A 24274-nucleotide genomic window follows, 5' to 3' on the forward strand; every position below is an offset into this window, starting at 1 on the left:
TAAGTTTCTCTGACAAGGTTCGCAGCTGCAGTAACTACAGACTCAAATACACTTCTTGCTTGTACTGGCTCTTTTGTTTAGAGACTAAGGGACTCGCATACGGAAGGATTGTTTCCATTTTCTTCTAGTCTAGACATTCTACATTCAAAATTAAAAGCTGAGATCTTTTGAGGTTACGGGTGGCTCTCAATCCCTTCTTCAGCAGATGTATAGCTACAGCAGAAGGCATCTACAGCACTTCACTGGGGCGTGGCTCCCTCTCCGGGCACAATTTGATCAGCTGACTCCCATTAACCACAGCAATCCCAGCGGAGACTCTGCAGACTCTGTTTACTTTTCCAAAGGATGCCATGTTCTAGGTTCCTCATTGCTGTTAGAAAAACAACTTTGCACTTGAGGAAGATACATATACAGTGTGACTAGTCTGTAGGACTGACACCACTGGGATTTACTACTTTGTAAATTGGTGGTTAAGCTGTAAAAATCACTTCTTTCAAGTCAGCACTACAGGTATCAAACATTAGACTAAGAAATTCTCCTCTCTGATTAGTGAAGGTCAGCCTCTGTTGATTCTCCATGTAAAATTAATTTGAAGTTTTCATATGAGATACACTGACTTTGCTTGTAAATAAATTTTAAGAGGACAGGCAAAGCAAAAGATATTAAGAGCCCCCCTGGTTTATGATAATGTTGTTAGGAATGCAGAATTAAATAAGAATACAAAAAACATTTAATGCAAAGTTAAATACAATACAAACTTTATTAAAAATAGGTTGCAAGTGAAATACAGTAGAAATGGGAAACTACAGCAGTTTTGATGTTTTTTTTCAAATAATGCACAGACAAATATGAAAAGCACTTTTACACATATTCACACTTGACCCGAATGCCCAATAGCGGCCAAATCCACTCAACTGAAGGTTATAGGTATTTTTTGCTAAGCCTTTTTCAGAGTCTAGCAGCAACAGTAATTCAGCCACAGCATAAGTTTTTTTCCTCAAGAAAAATTTGTCACTGTAAGGCTGCTAGTGTTCTCAAGATAAATTGGGAGAGGCTTGCTTTTGCTGATGAACAGACATAGCAAGCATGCAGATCCTTCATTAACACTTTGAACCAGTTTAATCTTCTACTTCATATTTAACAGGTGAAACGGTAAAAGCACACTTTCAAATAAGAAACCTGAAATACGTAAAAAATATTTACACTCCAATTTTCATTAACTTGCATTTATTTATCATACAACTCTTATTAAAAGTGATTTCTTTCCTAAGGCAGTGAAAGTCTACCCCTTTGTATTTGGAAGTGTGCACAAATCCCTAAATATATATTTATAAGAGAACAATATGATACAGGAAAAAAAATCATCTAAAGCCAGTAAAGGGCTTTGTCAAATAGAAAATTTGTTTGGAATCACAATATATATTGTCTTAACATCACACAATGAGAAAGACTCCGATGAGGTCCTTATTCCCAACATCATCAGCCACATAAGCATAGCTGAGGAAATAGTGGGAGGAAAAAGATTAACAATTTAAAATTAAATAAGGCTATAACAGTGTGAAAAAATAGCTTGAACTGCCAAAAAGGCTTTCAGTACGACAGTAATAGGATGTCAGTAAAACCAGCTAGACAGAAGAGGAGCTCACCAGCACTGCTTCCTCAGTGTGAGGAGGGATGGTTCCTTGCTTGCACAGCAGCTCTGTTAATGACCTTACCAACGCTCCCACTTCCAGACTGCAGTATTGTATTTGATGCTTTACAATTCAGTCTTCTTCTCTAATATGCCAGTTCACATCTTCATAGAAAAAAAAAAAATCTATTGCTGAACTGATAATAACAGACTTATCGATACTGTTCCAGGCCCAATACCTTGGCCAGTAACTTCTAATCTGAATTTCTCAGAACACATAACCATGTGTTCTGCTCACCTTCTAACAGGAATCCTTGCCTTTAACACACTACTAACATTTTGGTCCTAGCTGATGAAGGGCCACTAAGTGTAGCCTACAATCTATTGCTTATGTAATTTTTAATGAAACAGTTATCCAAAGGTTATCTTCACATTTTTCGAAGTCCGAAGCACATATAGTGGGGATGCATCAACGCAGACTTTTCCATAACTACAGATAAGATCTCAGGCATCCATTTTAGACCCAACAAATACACAGGAATAGAAACACATTTTTTTCCAAAATTCTACCTAGAGAATGTGTGTTATGCCAGTACTATGTAATGGTAAGATCTCTACTGATATGTTGATCCTTCTGTGAACACCATACAGTATGTCAAACTTGCATATGAAACCCTATTTAAGGTGGCCCAGACATTGGCTTCTTGTCAAACAACCTAAAATACTGATTTCTAGTGCACAGTTTAGTTTAGGCAGTTCAAGCTATTCTCACTCTCTCTGCTCAGCAGCTAAAACAAAAATGTGTCTGTAAAACACCAGGAAACAGAACTTATCTTTGACAAGTGCTACTTGGTCTGGTGCAAAAGAACTTAACCCCCAAAACAGAAAAAAAGTTACCTTCACGTGATTCATATCTTTAAAAATTTACAGTGCTTTCATTGTATAAACCACAAGCTCCTGGCAAAGTAATCAGTTTTCTTGCTATTGCAACATCTCTAAGTCTTAATTAACAGTCTTAGATATAGAGGAATCAAAGTCACTCCTTTCAGAAAACATTCATTTTCTGTTCATACTTAGTAGTGTGCCCCCAATCTCAATCCCTCAATTTGGAGATCATCCGTTGCATCTGGTAAGGTGCTTTAATCTTATTTTGTGTTCAACTCATTTTCCAGTTCCATTAGTTTCCTAGAAGCTTTTACTTTATTGGATACATCCTGACCCTGTGAAAAAAGTCGCTGGCGTTCCCTGAACGTCAAGTTTTCTGGTGCTCCAGGTAAATCTGCATCTTGACTGGAAAGGAAAAAAAAAGTATTTTTTATAATTCTTATCTACAAGATCTTTAAACATAATCATTCTTGATGACATGTAATGACAGCTTCTTTGACTACAGCAAAAGAGTCTCTGTTCTAAAAGGTTTTGTTCCTCACACATAACTTTAACTCTGACATTGTGCCATCACTTCAGAGAAATTTATGACTGTCAAAATAAATGGAAATGCTTGCCAATTTTCAACACGAATGGCAGGTATAAACTAAGGCTGTGCCTGTATAAGCACAGCATTACTGCTTTGGCTAAACTAGCAAGCTTTTCTGTGGTGGCACATTTCTAAGTAAAAGCACTGGAAGACAAAGCTTTCATTGTCCCATCTTCAGTATGCTACATGGTAAAGCCTGTATGAGATATATACACAGCTTATGTTATTTATGCTTATTAAAAAAAAGTTTGGTAAGAATCCCACTGGAGAGGTACTGTTCAGATTTATAAATACACCTAAACCAGCTGGAGTTGCTCATTTATATTGATCACTGTGTTTACTTAGCTGTAGTGTCAAAACTCGTTGCTGTTCAGCAGTGCTTCAGATTATCTAAGGACTTGTAGAGAGAACTTAGTTGTGTTTTATAGTGACCCATAACAGAGCCAAGAGCAGAACTCTTGAGTAGCCCCCAGAGATACAATGACGACAACAGAAAATACTGCAGAAGTTATCCAAGTCAGTTGTATAAAAGTTAATGGACTCCTCTATATCACCTTTTAGATCTTTTGTCTCTTGGATCCCGATAAACTTCCCCAGCAGCTGCTCCTGTAGATCCAGTGTATGAATTTATTCCTTATGCAAAAGAAAGAAGTAAGTTTAAGGACTGCAGCTACAACACAGAAGTTTTATATTGTATTCCTTCAAAAAGGTGCAGTGCTTCTTTCAAGAAACAATCTCAAATGAAAATCATAAATAATCAGAGGTCATTTGACCTCTAGAATATTTAATCCCAGTACTATTAAATTCCAACCCTCTTAAAATGGCCTAGTTTTTTTATTCCTAATTTTGAGTCAAAACCCATTTTGTTTAGAATATCCAGCACATGCCAAATCATAATCTTTATCTTATTATGGCTTACTGTAAAACAGACACTAGAAGCTGTTCAAGGAGATAACAGAAAGAGCAACGCTCTTCATTATCCTGCAATGGACTCCACAGGAAGTAAATTAGCTGTAGCTCCTCTCTTTCTGAGGCTAAAAGTAAGTACTAAAAGATTAGTATATGCCATCTTTGCAATTCAGCAGAATCAGAATTTTAGCCTCTGTTAAGCCTGAGTATGCAAACTCTATCACTCAGAAGATGGCCCCTTCTTCCCTCCCCTGAATTTAAATTTCAAGTAACTCTTGCAGCACTGCACCTTTAAGTTGATATAACACACAGGTTTTACACATTATATTAATTCTTTGCAAAGGCCACAAGACAAAACCTTTTATTTCCAATCAGAAGTTTAATAATTTAATTTATATTTAATACCATATTCTCTTAGTAACTGTCAGGAAAAGAGTAAAAAGAAGTGTCAGCATACTACACAGATTCGTCTTCAGACAGTTCTGGTCTCAATACCATACATGTTATGTCTTGTGAACCTTCTTTAGTACAAAAGGAGATGTTTGCTTCTTCCACTGGTACATCTAATTTCTCAGAAATATTCAGTAATTCTGAATGAGGCTAGAACACACAAGCCAATTTAGCTAATGTGTTGTAGGCCAAATTTTTTCCACCAAAAATTTGCAGCAAACCAAATCATACTAGGTATGCCAGGCATATCAAGATTTTTTCCTCAGTTGTGAGTCTTACATTCCTGTAGGTACTGCATTCTCTACTCTGAAAAGCTTGTGGCTGGACCCACAAGCTGTGGTTCACAGTGTCATTTACATTAGGATAGTGGTTTTCATTTGGGTGTTGATGTTTTCCTGGGTGAGCTGACAGACCAAATGGTCTTTAGAGACCCAGTGGAAGAAGGCACGAGAGCAAAATTTGCAGAAGCATGGTTTACTAGAGTTAACACTCAGAACAGGAAAGAGCTGTAAAGGACAGGAATGTAACAGAGTCAGCAAGATGGGAGATGGTCAAACTGCACAGTGAATTCTGCATTTTGTGCAAACGGCTTTGTACGTTACGCAGGCAGTCTTCATAGAAGCTTGAGCAATCAAGTGAAGTTAACCTGTTCTCATGGCTATTTTAAAAATTATGAAATAAGAGTATTCAGAATTAGTTGTATGGTTTATGAATTAGGCTATTAAAGGCGAAGCATCATACTACAATATTCCTTAATTGTTACCAAAACCTTAACCAAATCTTTGTAAATTGTCCTTTTGATTGTTTTCCAGGAAAAACAAATGTGCACACACAGTACCACTGAATTTCACTTTCCTGAGATTCATTTTTCAATTAATATTACCAGAAAGCAGGATTAGAAATGGAATTATATACTAAATGGCATTCTGGCTTGTGGATGATGGGAGGCACGGAGAGTGATGGTGACAAATAATGACTGATAGCTCTAGGGTTGCTTAATTCATTACATGTACAGCCTTCAAAGTGCCTAATAGGGAAGGGAAGCAAGCAAGGGCTTTTACAAGCCTGCGTGCTTTGATGGAAGGTACATTTTACTCTTTATTACAGTGCGTTTCAAATAAGAATTTCTACAAAAAGAAAAGTCCTTTGAAAGAAAAAAGTTCTGTACAGACATACAGCAATAAAGTTTCATGTCAGAAGCCTGCCATTTTAGAACATTCTTAATTCTTTGTGATATCTGGTGTTCAAAAGCTGAAGTCATTCTGGTACAAAATTGGCTGTGGGTTTATCAGCAGCTTCACATGTGTGGTGGTTAGGCATTATGGTAGTACACAGCAGGTAGCATCCAGAATGTCTACATATACTCCAGTCTAATGAAAACACCTTGAATAGCTAAAACCTTCCCTCACCTTCCTTCAAGATTCAGAACCTCTTAGAGAGCCAGACAGGAGTGACAGATGGGCTTGCACAAGAGAGGCTATTACCACAGAGACTACTGCATCCTGAGATCTCACAGGCAACACCAACATAAATGACCAGGCTTCCCCTGCCTGTACAGGAGAATCACTGTGGATAGTTTTTTTATGCAGCTTGGGTGTCTGTGCTGACCACAAACAGTGGAACTACTAATGATCAACTGCACCAGTGGGGCAATAATTGTAACTGAGCTAAACTGTCCCTTCAGCAAAATTTAAAATTACGCAATACTGCGCAGAGCTTCTCTTCAGCACTGGAAGCAGTTCAAGTGCAGCAGAAGCTAATTTGCCCTGCAAAGGAAAGGATGCTAATTTTCCTTGCTGGAAAATGATGGCTTGAGCCTCAACTGAAAAGGATGTGGACAAGCAGCTCAGTGGTATCGTACATATCCTAAATCAGATTCACATACCATTGCAGCTGGATTAGAAGTGCTTCTAATAGATGGAACCTATTTAGAGACTCATATCCTCCCTATGCCCAGGGCACACTGCTGAATAAAGCAAGTGAGCAATTTTCCTAATTTGTTAGGTGGCCAAAAAAGTGAAGAGGGATATAACATATTAAAGGTTTCATTTGCGCCACTGAGACTTGAATTCAGCAAACAAGCTGACCATTCAGCTAGCAGCCAGCATAAACACCTTCCCTTGGGATCTCAGGTGACTTGCTACCCTTTTCATTTTAGAAGGATGAATTGATCACCTAGAGTTGGTTGTCAGGCACTTGTTAACCCCCAGCATAAGTAAAAAGAATAAACTAGGTGAATGTCATGGCCACCACCTTCAAAAGAATACAGAAGAAAACAATTGTAGAAGTACTAGCAGATGCTGCTGTTTACAGACAAAGTATTATTTCAATAAAGTGCAATCTTATCAGAGTGAGACATATTCAAAGAGTCAAGTATACAAGATTTCTCCTATACAGCAGCAGTTTTTAAAAAAAACCCAAAACTTTGGATTGAATTAGCTTTGAATTCAGGAGTGGTTCACCTAATACTCTGCAGGTTAAATATGGTACTGAAGTTACTGGCAGCTAGAGCTCTAAGTGAAACTAAACTTCATTATGGCTTGGAGTTATACAACAACAAGATGAGGACTCAAAGAAACACAGAGGTGTGGAAGGGAAAGAGTAAAGCAAACAGTCCTAAGATGAAATTTAGATTTTTGTCTCTCTGCAAAGAAACTGCACTGTTCAAACCAGAATTCAGGAATGGTGCCTAGTACATGAAACTAACTGCAAGATCTGTATTTCTTCTTGGTGCTTGTGTATTTAAGAACTACATCTACAAATGTAATTTTTAAAGCCATTTGCACACAGTATTAGAAGAGAGAGAACCCTGGTACCAATAACAAAGCAGAAGATAAGTTCTGTCTGTCCATGAACCCATTAGGAGAGGTTTCCTGTGTTCAAGAAAGGTGCACTTCCAGATGCCCTGAGTAAACAGCAGTCAGTCATACAAAACAAATCACTTAGAGATACAGAGTGAAAGCCAAAACCAACAGTACTTTGATTGATTGAGTAGCAGTTAAAATCATTTCTGATTCATACATGAAAGATGGAATTTTTGCTTTTGAAAAGTTTGGGTAAAGAGCAAGAAAATTTGAGAGATCAAAATAATTAAAAATGGAAGGATTCACATTAATATCAGGATCTAAGTTAGATCACCAGAGTGAAAACAGTGATTAAGGGAGGGGGAAATCACAAAATAAGTGATTCAATCTAGAGCACTGGAGTTGAAAATACGAGGATAGTTTTGTAGAGATGACTTATTTCATTGTGTCTACCTTTAGAGCTGCTGGCATGGATGAAACTTGGTTTGTTTGATGGGGGCAGGGGCTGGCTTTTTTTGACAGTAGTACTGTTGGCATTGACAGGAGATGACTGGAATGAGTTGGAAAGAAAGATGCCATCTGAAACTGGGCGAGGCTGGCGGGAGGGCTGCTGTGGCTTAAGGGTGGCAGGAGGAAAGTCACCATAAGATTTTCTTGTGCTGGAGTACTTATCCTGACCTGCTAGATTGGAATCCTCCTCCTCATCATCATCATCATTGTATGCAACAAACTTGGCAGTATAAATCGTGTCAGGGGAGAGGACCTGTGTTTTGAGGTAAGAGGTGTTTCGCTGAGGTGGGGGAGGAGGAGCGTTAGATGAAGGGGTTGGGGATGGGAGTTCATATTCCCGTGGAAGCGGAGGTCTGTACAGACCAGGCTCGTCAGGTTCCAGCAATCTTCGTTCAGCTTCATCGTGCTGCCTGCGCCTTTCAGCCTCTAAGCGACTGTAATACTCCTCTTCCTGGCGCCTCTGAAAGCCCACAGGAAACACAAACACAGTGGTCAGACACTTCAGTCCACGAGATGTCAACTTTCCATCACTGACCTACAAACATCTTCAACTAATCTTTCTTGTCTCCTTTTCTAGCAATAAGCAGGGCATCTATATGGACTCATACAAAGAATATTTACTACTAAGAGTGAATGATTTTTGTGGGTGCACTGGTGCTTGGCCAGTGGTCAAAGCGTCACATTTGCAAAAAACCAGCAGCCATCCAGTAACACAGTGTAGCTGTTATTAACAAATTTACCACTCCTGTGGTCACTAAGGCAGGTTACTGCCTGTGTACACTAAGGGCTTTCCAACATTTATTATTCAAACTGTAACTGCAGTTAATAAGGTGCAGATTTACTAAAGCTGTAGAGAATCTGTTGGAGAGGAAAATAACTAAAATTAACTACCATCTTAAAAAGGAACTTTGTAATTTTGTTTCATGCTTATACAATGTAAATTAGTCAACAGAGCCTTGGAATAGATGACTCCTAACAAAGTTTCCTGTATAAATACCAGGAAAACTACTTTCACACAAAAATCGATTACAAAGAACTTTTCCAAAACAGGTATCAAATAAATGCTATTAAAAAGCATTTAAAACAGAAACTATGCTAATGATATTTATATGAGGTTACCCAACATTTAAAAGGTCATTAAATATCTTGTATGTATTCTTCCTCTTTAAAAGACTGTTCTGTTTTTAAACTAAATAGCATTTAATTCTGTTCAGCTCTTGTCTCAAACACATTGTAAATTAATACAAGGGTTTATTCAGTAGTTTGAGAACAAATGTGGTGCATTTGGGAACTGTTACAAACTGTTAACTGTGAACATTACAAAACCCTTTGGGTATAAGCACAGCAGAACTTCTGCTGAGGATACATGACATTTGGAATAGCCATAGTTTCTGGTGTTAATGCACATGTTTAAAAAAATCCACCTTATCTGCTTATCTGTCCAACACTGAGTCAGTTATCCTGAAAACATACTTAATAGAGCTGATCTTGTTCACCTACAACATAGACGTGAAACTCATCTCTGTTCCACTCACTAAAACCATTTTACTGATGGTATTGAGTTCTGAGTTGGTAGAAGTATCAGTCAACATCTGTCAGTGAAAACTCTTTCAAGTGTGATCCAGCTGTCATTTGGCTGCACCATTGTCAGAAGTTAAGAAAGCCATAGTTGTTTTCTCTTGGTTGCATTTTTTTAAGCTCCCCACAGTATACTTTTAAATACTTTCATCACTCCAGATACACCTTCCTCACGTCTCTTATTACCACCTCTTCCACTCATCAACCCATGCCGTTTATGGGAAACAATTTAACAAAGCTTGAAAAATAACTGAATATAGTTAATATATTGAAGGTTTGGGGGCTTTTTAAATGTATTAGCTCAATCTTCCAAGATAAACAACTTTAAAAGCCAGCCTTCTTTCTTCTTTCTGAAAGTCAGTGTTAGTAACAGGCAAATTGAGCAGAAGTAACTGCTTTCTTCAGAAAGAAAAAGGTCTTAAGAAACATGCTGAGTCAAATAAGTTGCTTTGTCTTTTAGTTTTATATGTTAAGCTTCTCATATTCATGTATAATGTTTCAAAGGAACCTATAACCCTGAATTTTTGTAATTTGATTGCATACTTATCTGCTGAAATTATTTACTTGCTTTCTAGAAACCACTTCCCTCCCACAGTCCAAACATAAAAAACAATATGGAATATTCATCACTACTCCACTGTATTTCATACTTCTCTGTATCTAGATTAAAAAATACTAGAGAAGTACCTAAGTGCCGTCTCTGGGACACAGGAACACCCAGCAGCACGAATTGAGCCATGATAATAAAGAAGGTATGCAATTTATGTTGGGAGCTGAAGGGAAACAGGGAGTACCTGATCTCTTCCATAATTTTCAGAAAGAGTCTGAAGGTAAGAGCCTTGCCACTGCCAAAATCCTTCAGGTACTAAGCCCGCAGTACTATTTCTGCAATACCAGTCAACTCCAGCCAGCAGGAATGGGCTGTTTGTTTAATTACTTTTTGGTTTGGATTGGACAAACTGAAGCCTTGGGCCATGACCCTTATGACCAGGGCTACTGTGCTTAAACCCTGCTGACCCAACACTGAGCTGGTACTGGCCAGGCTGAAGAGGAAAGGCCTCTGTGAAAGAGCAAAGAGCCCCTGTGGCACTCAGAAGACCACAACCTTTTCTTCAGCCTCTCTCCTGGTCCGCTCCTCCTCTTGCTGTCGGCGCTCTTCTTCCTGCCTGGCCCTGTCTTCTGCTTCTCGTTTCCTCATTTCTTCCAATTGTTGCTGCCGTCTGCGTTCTTCATCCTGTAACTAACAGAGACAATTTTAATTGGTCACTCACACGGGCAAGATGGGTCAAAAAAATGTAACCAAATACTGGCATCTAAAAATAACTCATTCAGCAGAAAATGCTGTGCTACAGATCCATCAATATAATTCCCAGCCATTAGGAGTATGCTTTGTTACACTGGCTTGCCTAAAATCTTTAAGAAAAAAACCCCCAAAAAGCAAACCAGAGGCGCACTGAACTACACACAGAAAAGCACAAAGCAACAGGGAGACATTTTTAGCAGTCATGTATGAACCCCCAGTAGAAGACTTAGGTGACTCATGTTCCAAAGAGCTTCAACAACCATAATCTCATAGGTACAGTAAAGAGAAATTAAATACTTGGAATCAACAGTCCACAGGCTCCAGCAGTCTATGTATTTTACATTCTGGATTAGAATTTAAGCACCGGAAAATCATGACTCATTAGTCAAAGGGTCAATCCATTTAAAGTAACAGGCTCATTCTGCAAGTCTGCAAATAGTCTCAGGAGATAAATAAAGTCTCCCACTCTATCTGCAGCAGATGTGTTTTGGAAAAAGCAGAGGGAAGGAAAGAAAACTTTTGACTAGTGGGATTAAACAGCTTACAAGAACAACTCCTGTCCAACAGACAATACTGGTTTATATATGCGTATGATGCTGTACAGATAGGAAAATTGCACAATCCAAACTTTGCACGATCCTTTAAAGCTAACAGTATATAAGCCCTTGATGGACAGGAATATTCACTGGCACAATAATACAAGTAGAAATTAACTGGACTAAATGCTGTGTTATTTCTTACTGTAGCATATGTTTTAAAGTAATTTTTATCCTCCATTTTTTTCTAATCCTTATTAAAAAAAAGTATAAATCAACAAATGATTTGATCTTGCTATAAACTGCATGTAACAGGGATACCTTTCCACTCCTGGATTTTATTTTACAATCCAATTTCACTTACAGAGAAAGACCCTTAAGACATAAAGCAGTACAAAAGAGAAAGAGAAATTAAACCTTAATAGACTTTGTGAGGACCTTCATATTAAGTAACTTCCTCTCCAATAAATTAATTACTAGAAAAAAGCCTGAACAGTTTGGCTAATTTTCTTACCCCTCTGTTCATTTTTGAGCATGAAAGCTAAAGAACAAAATGAATTAATTTCATTTAGGCACTTATTTGGTGAATGTATTCTAGAAGATGCTACCACCAAGTAAATTCCCCTTATTTAGGGCTAAAAATTTGTCATTCCTAACTGAAAATGACAAAGATAAAGATCAAGTTCAGTTTGCACTGTAGAGCAGGGAACAGAGTAGTTAACCAACTCCCTGCTTGGATTAAGACTTCGTGTCTTAGTTACCAGAAAGATTATTTTAGCAAAGGAGATAATATTGCTGTCAAAAGGAAAGACAGCTAGTAATTCACAAGTTTATACAGAAGAAGTAATTTCCTCTAAATAAAAAAAAAAAAAAAAAGGCAAGCAAAAACTTCATGGCGAGAAAATACAGGAAAATTCCTGTCCCAACTACATTTAGGAAGCACTGTGATCATGGTAGTTCCTGATACCAGGTTATGGCATGGATGCTTTACTGCTTAGCAGTAAATATTCCTATTCAAAAGCTCTTAAACAAGAGAGAATTTCCAACTAAATTAAAGAGAAAGTAAGACCGGTTTATTTAATTGTCTTCTGACCATAAATAAAGAAAGTAGGCAAAAGTGACCAAGCTGCCCACCTGGAACTGTTGTTAACATCTGAATCACAAGAATTGTGAAAACAACTGTATCCAGGTCAGAGACTAATCTAAGCATAATATCTATAGGAAAATGGCTAAAAATTATATGGAAGGCAGAAGTGAGAATATAGCAACATTTAAGAGATGACATTTCATTTCCTTCTGATCAGCAACTAGTAACTTTGGAGCATTCCCAGACCAAGGCAGGGAGCAGTGGGATGATGAAGTATGCCAGAGCACATGCAGGCATTTGTAATTCTGTGAGTACAACAGTACCCAGTTCTAACCTCACCCCAGATTTTCAAGATGCAAAGGAAAATCAGCTTTGTATCCCACTTCTAGTGAGAGGGCTGTAAGATTTGTAGGTTGAGTATTTTGATTGGGTGCTTTTCTATCCCAATCAGTTCTTCTCTTGTTTAAAAGTCACATTTTCACCTGACTTACTGTACTTCCACATCTTCTCCAAAGCCACGTGTTTACATTTTAACAGGGATGAACAGCTAATTCATACAGCCAGAGTGATGGAGAAGAGCATTCTCCCAGCTGTAACTGAGCAAAGCAGCTGAGCACAAAGCACCAATTCTTTTCCCCTGCTCTGAGCCATCTCTACTGCAAAGTGCCAGCCGTTCGCTCAGCCACACAACTTTGTCTCCCTATCGCCAGCGTACACGCACAGCACTATTCCTAGGAGAGCAGAGGAGTCCACCTTTCTTCTCAGCTATTGCTCCTTGTAAAGGACAATGTCAATGGGCTGATCCTATCAGGAATTAAGATATTCACAGGACTGGCAGGCCATTCTGAAATCCAGGAAGTCTCAAACTTCAGACAATGTTCATTTCTCCAAGCACTGCTTAGAACTCTAAAATGTTCCAGGAGAACTTTAAATTTATATCTATTTATTTAATGACAGGTAAAAAGTTGGGTCAGATTTCATAGTGGCCTGGGTACTTTAAAAAACAAATACTATCTAAGCTGACAATTCTTGTATTAACTGTCCCTCACCTGCCTTCAGCCTTGTAATTAGCAGAACAGCCATCAACAATGCTTACCCTAGACATACAAAAAGAGCATCAAACATGAGAAAGTTTTGTTGTTTTTAAATAAACAAAGTAGCAATCACTTGAGTATACAAAGTGGCATTGTTTAGATGCGTTTATGTCTTGAAAGTCACATGAATGGGATAAAAAATCACAAAATTATGAAAAAGTGATATTTGCTGGGAGTAGTTCAACCGTTTCAGAATTAGCTTGCTGCCTTTTTTAAAGCTATATTTATGAACATCATAAATCATTGACTAATTCGGGCCATGCATCTATCTAGCCCAGTATTCTGCTGTCTCTGACCATGGCAGGAAGAGCTGCACATGAGCCTGGCCTTTTCTTCTAGCATTCCCCCAGCACTTAGCACACTGCTGGAGATGTCAGCTGGTACAGCCCTGTGTAATCCTCTGAGTAGCTGTTTGCAGGCGTGATGTCCATGCATTTGTCTAATCCGTTTCTCAAGCTGATGATACCGTCTGCCTTCGCCAACCTCCTGTTGCTGAAAGATCCAGATGTTTGCAGTCTGCTTGAAAAAGCACTTTATCTATCTAGTTTCAGGAATCAAGGTTTGAGCAAAGAATTATGTGTGTAGTAGTAAGAAAATACTGATAAGATACTAAGTCTGAAAAATCCATGACTCCTGGGCTTGTCCATTAGTTCAGAAAGGTGAAATGCTGCACCTGTTCCACTGCTGTAAACTGTGTAACACTCACATAACACACAGACACAAAACTGAACACCTTAGATTTGATAAGTTACTTGAAGTATGCATTTTAAAAGGTGGTTTTCCTTTATAAGGCAGTGCTGAATATCCAAATCCATATTTTGAACTGACACATTTACAGTTTTTTCAAGCAGCACAAATTTTTCTAACAGGACTTGCAAGCATCACCTTTCTTTCAAACTGGTACACTGATTATACAGGAATTGACTTTGAAGGGGATGTATTTCTGCTCTGGAAGAGTACAAAACTTCTTTTCCATGTCTACTGAGTGGAATAAAACACAGAATTAGCTGGAGTCATAGCAATTACTACTCCAGTTTGAAAGCCCGTCATGTTTTAGATGCAAGAGAATAGTATTAATCAGTTGAAACTGAAATTATATTTTAACTTAAGGATTGCATGCTTATGCAACCAACTTGGAAATATCAGTTCAGAAGTAATTTCTGAGTTTACAACCCCTTTTTTATGTTAATGCCAAAATCTAACACCTGTAACACCTGCAAACAACAGGGTGTCAGCATGTGCTGAAAGAGTATGCTGTATTATAAGGCTCTCAGTACAATTTCCCTTCAAACTGGAAAGGAAGTGTTCTTAGAGCTCTTCTAAAACCTGTATGGGTGGGAAAGGAAGCAATCTTACCTCACAGCCTGTTCATTCAAAGTTATTAGTAAGATTTTATAAACAAAATTGCACAAAACAGCAGATACAGTTTTATGTTAGACCACTGCTGCAATAAACATATCAAGTCTGCAAGCAGAACACAACACCAAAGAGGAAGGAAACACAGGGAAAGAAATCACCGTATCTGAAAACATTCAAATGCATGCTTGCAGTTCACTTACTGCTTACTCTATCATAATGATCTTTGAACACCCAAAGATGCCAAATCATCATCCAAAGCACATAGGGTTGTTATTAATAAGGAATTGAAATGGAAAGAGATATTGAAGAGAAAGAAACAAACATACCAAATCTAGAACAGAGATTGCTGGCACAGCAGTCTGCTGCAGGTAGTAAGAAAGGGAAAAAAAAGAAAGATGCACAGTGTAAATAAAGATAGGTTAGATTTATGCTACTTCAAAAGCATTTTCTTTTACATGTTTAGTTGGCTGCTTTAGAATGAGCAACTGAATGGACATAAATGTGAAATACAGAAATGAAAATGAATAATCCAAAATTTTTATCAGTATTGACTCATGCAACACCTCAGTAGTTCTGCAGAGATGCTACTTAACTGCATCTCTAAAAGTGAAATGTAACCAAAATGCAAACATGAATTCAGTTCAAGACAACTGTTATTCTTTAGTTTCAAAATGTTCCAAAAAGCTGGAAGAACTTCATGCACAAATAGTGTTTTAAAGCCAGCACTCGCAGAGAAGACTAATATTGTTATGCAATACAACTGGCTTTTTTTTTTTGCTAATGATACGTGGCTTTCTTAGCCTTGCCACAGTAAGATTTTTAAGACACTGTTAAAATGGCAGTTCTACATGATTTTTTTTATGCCCATAGGTAACTGTCTATGTGCCACAAATTGCCTGTTAGCAATGCTGGACTTCAGGACAACCCATTGGCCAAATACATATTTAGCTTTTCTTTCCTTCAGTTTCCAAGTTTGAGGTATCTATTGTTTTACACAATAATAAGTTAGGCACAAGAAAAAAACAGGAAAGCAATGCAGACTGCAGCAAATATGAGAAGAGCAAGGTTAGGAAAGGAAGCTGCCAAAACAATCCTGAACTCAAATCCTACTCAAGCCACTAGCTATTTGTGAATGTCAAAACAAGCATGTCCAAACATTTCTCAGGAATTAAACATTGCTTATCACAGAATTAAGTCAACTTTTCAAGACAAACACACAGAAGACACTGAACATATTACAGAGCTAGCTTTTAAGCCTGCAAAAGCATAGCTGTTGGTATGTAACTTGGGAATCCACACTGTTATTCAGAAAAGAACAGATTTTCCTACAGAAACATTTTCTCAATAACAGTCGATTTAGCAGAGTCTTGGGAGACAACAGCCACCAGCAAGAGTGGTTAAGAATTTCACCATATTATTCAGTTGTATTATTATATATACTATGAGCTTTCACAGAACTGAAGTTAAGGTAAGCAAATCCCAGAGGCCAATTAAACTGGACACCATGAAGAATCCAGGCCTGCAGGAGTTGGAGCTCTAGACAGGGTGTATTAGCCATTACACCACCCCAAACCACACGGCTCAAGCAGTGCTCCCTCCACTGCTGAGGTCAGCACTGAGGGGTGGTAAAGGGAGAGGTAGGAGCTGGATCAGACCAGCAAGACGGAATGTCTGTTCAGCTCACTATTCCCTGGACACAGCATGCATTCAGTGTTTGTGTTCATGTCCCAAGACTATAAATAAAAACTTTTAGAGGTAAATACACTGGGGAGGAGAGGGAGAAATCACACTATTTTGATTCCTGATTCTCCTGCAAACTTTAATAATTTCAAACTTTTTTGCTTACCTTTCTGCAAGCAAATTTCTGCCATATTATACCTTCTAACCATACTCTAGGTACATGGCAAAACCCCTTTACCCAAAGGGAACTTTTCTCTCCCCAAAATCAGAAAAGTAAATTCAATTGCTAAATTGAATTCTATAAAAGGTAGCTTTGATACTTTTGCAACACATTACTTAACTGATGAAACCACTCTTAAGTTACTGATTTTAAAATTCAAGCCATTTAAGAAAGTGTCATCCCCCTTTACCCTCAAAGAACATCAAAATACTCAAAGCATGTAAACCCACCAAGCCAGAAATTGACAGTATTTTTTTCTAGAAAGGATTATCCCCTTTTACCCTTGCTCTTCTTTCTGCCTCCAGTCGTTGCATGATAAGCATAGTATCCACTTCATCATCCTCCTCTTCATCATCATCTTCATCCTTTTGCTTTGACTCTTGCAGTCGCTTCTGGAACTGCCACTCAAGCATGAGTTTGCGGAGGCGATCGTTTTCTTCTGCTGTACGATCAGGCTTGTTCTGAAGTTCCTGAATCTCTTTACTCAGCATGTCCACAATGTGCATCTGTTGCTGCTTCTCCAGTTTCTCCTTCGCATCCCGTTTCCACGGGTCTGGAGAGAGGCTATCACCAGAGGACAGCTCTTCCTTGCTGATAGTAATGTACTGCAGATCTCTCCGCTCAATAGTCCGCGGCTGCTGTTGGGGCTGCAGCTCTCGAATAACTGTTTCTTGAGACCTCTGCAAAGTCGAGGGTTTTTCTGCTTTCACTTGTTGAAGGGAGACGGGAGGAACCCCAGGCTGAGCAGGAATCAGTGGCTGAGAACGCATTTGGCCCAGTTTTCTCTCCTGCTCACGACGTTTCCTTTCTCGTTCTTCTTCCAAACGTGCCTTTTCCTTTTCATACCACCTCTGGTGCTCTTCTCTTTTTTTACGCTCAGCAGCAGCTACCTGGGAGGATGCTTGTGCTCCTATCTGATTTGGAGGAGGAGGGGGAGGCAGAGGCAAATCCATTTGTAGTTCATCAAATTCGGCAGCATAATGCACTGGAGGAGGTGGTGGTGGAGGGGGAAGATCTGTTCTGATGGGCTGGGAAATGGCCACTGGAGTCGTCTGGCTAGCGGCTGGAGTTTTCCAACGGCCAGGTCCACTTTTAGCTAAACAAGAACCAGGCGACACTGGTTTGGAGGAATGGTTCAGGTGTTCCTGGCTAGATGTGCTAGAATCCACAGATGAATTCATCCACTGATCGCTGTCTGACTTCCGATCAATGTACTCCACATCCTTCCGTATAACAACTTCCAAACGATTCCTCTCTGGCTGGAAAACTTTGTCTCTGAGCTCCTCCTGGGAACGAGCCACACGCTGAAAAACATTAAACAAGGCACATGTATCACAGTTCATCCACATTAAAACATATTTTAAAATGGCTTACAAAACACATTCTGATTACTGAAGGTAATTACTTTTAACGAATTTCAGCATTTCCATGTCCGGAAGGTTTCTCAAAAGCAGAATAAAATATTCCTCTCAGTCTTCTTAACTCATTCAAGCAATGGAAGACTTAGCAAGCTCCTGGGAACTGCCTGGTAATTGGACTGTGAGGAAGGATGAATGCAAAATGGAGTTTAAGCTGAAAACCTTCCCAGCTCGCACAGTTTCTCAGGACTATCCGTGATGCCCCCTCCCCCACATGTGAGTATGAGAGTCCTGGTAGCTCTGAGCAGTGGCTCAGTCATACCAGCTCTGCCATTCAGGCTTCAGTGGGCTTCACTGAACATCTTTCCTATTGGGAAGGCAAACAGAAAGGCTGCGGAGAGAGAGAGGAGCGCGTCTCTGCCCACCCTCCTCCATGATCAGGCGAGATGCCCTGCAGGAAGCTCCCATTACTAACACAATTCAGGGTACAGAATCCAGGCAGGCAGCTTAATTCTACCTGCTCCTGGAACATGAGTAGAATGGTCTGAGATTTTTGTCACTTTAGTGCATCAAACACCAAGTCTTTTTCTATAGAACCTCTGGGTCCCATTGCACTGAACAACCACCTGAAAAGGAATACTGGGCTATAAACCAGGATTATTAAATCTGTTAATGATTTCCTTGAAGCAAATATTCATACTTCAGATGTTAGGAACTGCTAAGCACTGAACACATAATGCACCAATTATCAGCAACTGAGAGAAGACTAACAAAGCAAACTCCTTTTATTTTCCTCCATCCATGACCTTAACCATGACCTCTAAAGAATGCCTTCTTTGAGAGGAACAAGTGTATTTTTTATGCTCTATTAGTCCAGCAGAGCTGAACACACAGTTATTTGTGTTAGATTTGCTGTAAAGATGCACCTAGCCAAAGTTTGCTAATGCCTTCAGAACAGAAAACAAGCATTTAGCAGCCTTTTTTACAAGCCTAGTTCTCTCTGCAAAGATTAAAGTCGATTTTTTTATTTTTATAAGAATTTTTCTTCTGTTTTCTTCTAATTTTCAACTTAAAAGAACTATTGTCTGGCAGGGAAAAATCTATGAATACTTTCGGTGCTTGTAAGGAATTAAAGCTTCTATTTTGCTTTAGCAAAATCCTTTTCTGCCCTGCCTTCAGCCTTAAGGCTATAGCTCAAATTCAGTGTCTTCTGTCAACAACTTTAATAGATGGGCTTCATCTTCACCAGTTTCAACCACTTTATCTAAGCTACCCAAGCTTGTTTTAAGCAGGGGAGAGATGCATGTCCAGGCAGCAATTATCACAGAATTCAGTTAAGAGAAATGGGTAGGAACCATTTTCTGGAGACACCCGCCTCCCCTTCTCCCATCACTGACACAGAGCACGTAGATGTTAACTATGCAGCTAAGATTAAGTGAGATAAAATCATAAAATGTGGAAGAGTTAAACATGGAAATTCAGTAAAATCTTTCCATATCTATTTGCCACAGTCATTCAACTTGCAGCATTCCCTTTCAAAATTACCATCCTACTTTGTGCAAAACATCTATTTTTTAACAGACCAAATAAGGAGAATTTAATCTCTGTAACACTAAAAAAACACTAAAAAAAGTGACTTTTTACTGAACTCACTTGCCCATACATGTGTGCATAACCAATAAACAATTTTTTCTTTGCTTACTTAGAATCTCAAGATAATTTACACAATCCTTTTTCAAAAGTAAAAGATAAGCCTGGTGTCAGGCTCTGCTTTTACTATTCAATAAGAAATAGGAAAGAGAAAAAAAAAAACTCTCTATATTTTTAAGTCTGGTAGATTAGAGAAAGAAGATTATCCAGTAACTAGATTCAGTAGATCTAGGTTTAATTTCCTGTATGGATTTCAGTGAAGTTCTCACTAACACGAGAACAACACTGTGTTTGAATTTCTACAAGTATGAGTGTAAATTCATCCCATGTCAAGATGCATCTACACTTTGATAATAGATACAATTTGAAATTATATAGGTTTTTTTTGAACTAGGAGCAGGGAATGTGTTTCAGTGAACACCTTGAATAGGTCTCAAAGTACGGTTTTATTTCAATTTTAATACTTTATCACTCAAATAACACACCCTTCAGGCAAACATTTTTCCACATCAACCTTCTTGGAAGAATGAAGATTTAGTTTGCTTTTCAGAAATCCACAAACATTTTAGAAGATGAACCCTACTACCACTTACACCCTATTACCTCTAATGGCATTAAAATACCCCAGATAACAGGTCTGGAGAACATGGTAACAAATTCTGTGAATGGAAGGGAGGAAAAAAGGCAAAATGAGAAGGGAAAAAAAAAACCCCAAAACCCTGAACCCAAGGGTTCCTGAACCCAAGCCCATTTTGGCAAAAGTATAGTTGTTCCTGTCTTATGGTATTAGAGAGCTGATTACTTTGAAAAAAGTCTCTAGCAGTCCAGGAATGGAAAGCAAGCAGTTTCTTTCTGGTTTGTTTCCTTATACTGAAAAAAATTACTTCTCACCTGCATGGTAGAATTGATAGAATGATTACTTTCTGCCTGGAGCTGTGGCTTTTCTTCATAATTTGGCCACTGACTCTGAGCTGGACCCATTCGATCCTGGGACTTTGAAGCTGGGAATGTGAAATATTCTCTAGTATAGGTCTGTGTTGGGATGGGATAAGCTTCAGGTCGTGGTGGCAGAATCTGTTCCTGAAAAAGGGAGGAAAAAAAGTAAGGTAGAATTCTCTAATCACATAGATCTGTATGAAAGATTGTTCTAAACATGCATTTTCCAAATATTTTCTTTTGGCTCCTCAGAGCATTACTCATCTGGGACAGGAGATAAATAGGCTGCCTAGTATCAAATATAACTGTGGCTATGACTCATGTTTTTATGGTCTCAAAGCAAGTATGCAATATTGTACAAACCTAAGAAATCACAAGGACAACTTCATGAACAAAATTTAATGAAATCATTGCAAACTCTCTCAACCTTTCATTAGCTGTAAGAAGCAAAACCCCACCCAGTCGCAAGTGCGGGCACTTGGTCAAATAGTTCACTAAGACACTGGTTTGACTCAAACACACTGACACTACTGACAGATAAAGAAAGTTTAATAGCCAGCATTTTGCTTGCCACTTCTGACCTCTGTACAAAGATTTCCAGTAGAGACTGAGGTTATTTTGGTGGTAGTTCCAGATGCATAAGCATTCTTTCCCCCAGGGCTTGGAGGCTGATCTGTTGGAAAGTTAAAGGAAGCATTTACATGACTGTTAATAATAATTTACAGAACTTAATAAAGACTTAATAAAGTAACAGTATTCACAAAATAACTGTGATTTTGTCTTTAAGCAGTTCTAAGCAAGAGGCTTACTCCAAATGTTACCACTACACTGGTATTTTAAACTTAATCCATTTGTAAAAACAATCACCCCCTTTTGAATACAAGAGCCTCTAAAACAAATGGAGGAGGCTTCTATCCCCAAAAGAAGGGTAAATTTTCTTACTTGCTACGTTGGGACTGGAACGATGATCAGCTCTGTTCTTCATCAATCTGTCATCCCCTGGCAGCTTCTTTGGTTCACTGTACTCTGTCCACGGCAGCTGAGGACTCTCAGGTGATCCATTTTGCGTGGAGTTGTTATACAGCTCAAAACCTTCACTCTTTGGTCGGGGTTTACCTGAGCCACGGCGGTCAGAAACTGTAACAGTTGGATATGTAGGTTCTCCTTTTCACTTTACTACTGCCTAGCCTATTTTTTTTCAAACCAGAGCTACCTTGAGCCTATATCTAAAAACTAAGCTCCCAGTAAAGCAGATGCTAGATTTAAAAATCTTTATTTCTTCAAATATGCAATCCTAATCTTGTATCAAATACAGAGAATTCCTTCAATCTGTATTCTACAAAAGAACTTCTGACAAGGTACCACAACAACTGGAAATAACTGAATGTTATACTGTAAGGTCTCTGGATGACTGAGGCATATGGCATCTGGGATGGTGTTGTGAACTGTGATAATAAGGATTTGTTCTTTTAACCCATTCTTTCCTATACTGTGGTACTACCCCGTATGTAGAAAATGTCTTCATTGACAAAATTATTTCTTTTACAATATTATTTTATATTGGACATCAATATGTCTTTTGTTAGTACCCTGAAGTAGGATGATAAAATTAAACATTGAAGAAGCATCCAAGAACTTCTTATGATCAGACACTGAAACTTATGGAGATATGTTTCAACATTTCTAGTTAAAAAGAAAAATTAAAATTCAATGGCAAAATACATTCAAGGGCTTCTATTTACATTTATTTCTCTCCTACTAATTACACTGCATTCTCTGGTTACAAGGAAGGCATATTCTGAGAGGAGGTAGCTCTTATGAAAGGGACAAAAAATGCCATTAGGTTTAATGCCCTTTATATTCATTATATTCCATTTGTTAAAATAAAAATTAATTCAAATCAGAATTGTATTTAAATGCATAATTAAATTTTGAAAGGTACATGTACAAAGGATTTATTAATTACTAGACTAGGAAAATTTCAAGCAGTATTTAAAACTAGATGAATTTCTGATAAGAATTTTTTTGTGCAATTATGTTTCTTTTCTGATTTAATACTATAGTAATGCTTTGTAAGAGACTGTAAATTATTATATTTTCTGCATTCTTATAAATGCAGAAAGCATACTTACAAAGCTGTTATTTACATCAATGTAAGTATCCTTACCTCTTTGCATCATTGGAGATGGCTGATTAAGCAGGGTTGCCAGACCATGGTAAATTGCTCCTTGTTTTGCTACTTCTAATGTTACTACAGAACCTGTCCGAGTCATAAGTTCTGCTGCCCTGCAAAAAAAGGCAGAGCAAATAAACCAAAATTAAATTAGACTCTGTATTACTTAGTTACCCTTATTATCAGTAATCTTTTGCTTGACAAAGCGCTCTTTCTCAGATTAATACTTAAAATCACTTTGAAAAAAATTACAGGATAATGACAAGAAGACAGGCTTATGCACACAGACAATACCTACTGGCAAGTACTACTTATTTCCAGTTTCTGCTTTAAAGGTCGGAAGCCAAAGTATTTAAAATTAGAGTTAAATAAAGATTGTTCAAAACGAAAATCCAAATTTATAATACAATCTCTTCTATATAGATAAGCCATCCCGTATGAAAAGAAGGGAAAAATAGTACACAAACAGTTGAACTTGTTGCTAAGGTTATCCACAAGGAGTTGTCAAACGTCAAGATGAGGCCTAAAGTGTGAAGAAAATGAGCTTCTGCTCATTTTGGTACGTTATTAAGCTGAGACTTTCTTCACATAAAAACAACCAAGGAAAGCATTCCGTACCTCTCCTGGGACAGGCCCACCAAACTTCGACCATCCACACTTAGCAACTGATCCCCTGCGGCCAGACGACCATCCTGAATACGTATGCAAGAGAAGAAATTCATACACCAGTGCTAACGTGAGCTCCATTAAAACAATCAATCATTCATACAAACTAGTAAGCAAAGGATTTTAAAGCATTTCCAAAGACTTTCTACTTTTGAAATTGATGATTAAGAATATTACTAACCACATCTGCAGCACCTCCTTTCACAACAGACTTGACATATATTCCAAGTTTGTCTTGACCAGCACCCTATAGAGAAAGAGGCATTAATTTAGTTAATTTATATTTGATCTCTTAAGCACCACAAACTTTAATCAAAATTTTACATGGCTAAGTAAACCTCTATTTTCTCATTACTTTTATAAATTTCCAAACAGGAGAAAAAACAATTATACAGAGAAGAGTTACATACAATTAAAGTCATATGAAAAATTTAATATTAAGCCTATTAAAACTGCAAGCTTTGTTAGAAGCAAAGAATATTTGGTCTTAATGCAAGTTTGAATCAGAAAAAATACATTAAAACTTAAACTTTAGAAGTTTGCTCTAGTCCCCTTCTAATAAGAAATACTTCTTTGCACTTTTACACACATGTTGTTGTTTATACCTCTTTGTATTATGTTTTTGAACAGAGCACTGTACCCCAGTGAAACAAGGTAAATTGCAGATTACATGAAAAAGGAATAGAAATGTTTTTTACATTCATTAGGACTGTAAAGGAGCCAGTGTAAAGGAATGAAGAGTGCCTCTAGCTTTACATAAACAAGTAAAGCAGACATAGTATTTTAGAATTGACAGAGCCAATATTTAAGTCTACTGCAAAACCATGCAATTTTGTTCATAAAACATCTTTCTCGAA

The 24274-nt window shown here is 38.0% G+C and overlaps 1 protein-coding gene across 19 annotated transcripts in view; it reads right to left on the reverse strand.

Moving 5' to 3' along the window:
• Window positions 1-741: 741 nt before the first annotated feature.
• AFDN (afadin, adherens junction formation factor) overlaps window positions 742-24274 on the reverse strand; it is a 116208-nt gene continuing 92675 nt past the window's right edge. For 6 of the 19 annotated variants that reach the window (XM_063390584.1, XM_063390577.1, XM_063390583.1 and 3 more), the window contains 11 exons: window positions 23599-23664; window positions 23370-23443; window positions 22746-22864; window positions 21521-21715; window positions 21160-21251; window positions 20534-20722; window positions 16916-17938; window positions 10461-10595; window positions 7721-8237; window positions 3659-3737; window positions 742-2920 (listed from right to left, as the gene is read on the reverse strand). In XM_063390584.1, coding sequence (XP_063246654.1) covers window positions 2776-2920; window positions 3659-3737; window positions 7721-8237; window positions 10461-10595; window positions 16916-17938; window positions 20534-20722; window positions 21160-21251; window positions 21521-21715; window positions 22746-22864; window positions 23370-23443; window positions 23599-23664 — 2634 coding nt within the window. In that variant the 3' untranslated portion in view covers window positions 742-2775. The remainder of the gene's footprint in view (window positions 2921-3658; window positions 3738-7720; window positions 8238-10460; window positions 10596-16915; window positions 17939-20533; window positions 20723-21159; window positions 21252-21520; window positions 21716-22745; window positions 22865-23369; window positions 23444-23598; window positions 23665-24274) is intronic. The other 13 variants (XM_063390592.1, XM_063390588.1, XM_063390587.1 and 10 more) reach the window with 5 other exon arrangements.

Source organism: Prinia subflava, chromosome 2 (genome assembly GCF_021018805.1).
Source record: "Prinia subflava isolate CZ2003 ecotype Zambia chromosome 2, Cam_Psub_1.2, whole genome shotgun sequence".
Lineage (NCBI taxonomy): Eukaryota > Metazoa > Chordata > Aves > Passeriformes > Cisticolidae > Prinia > Prinia subflava.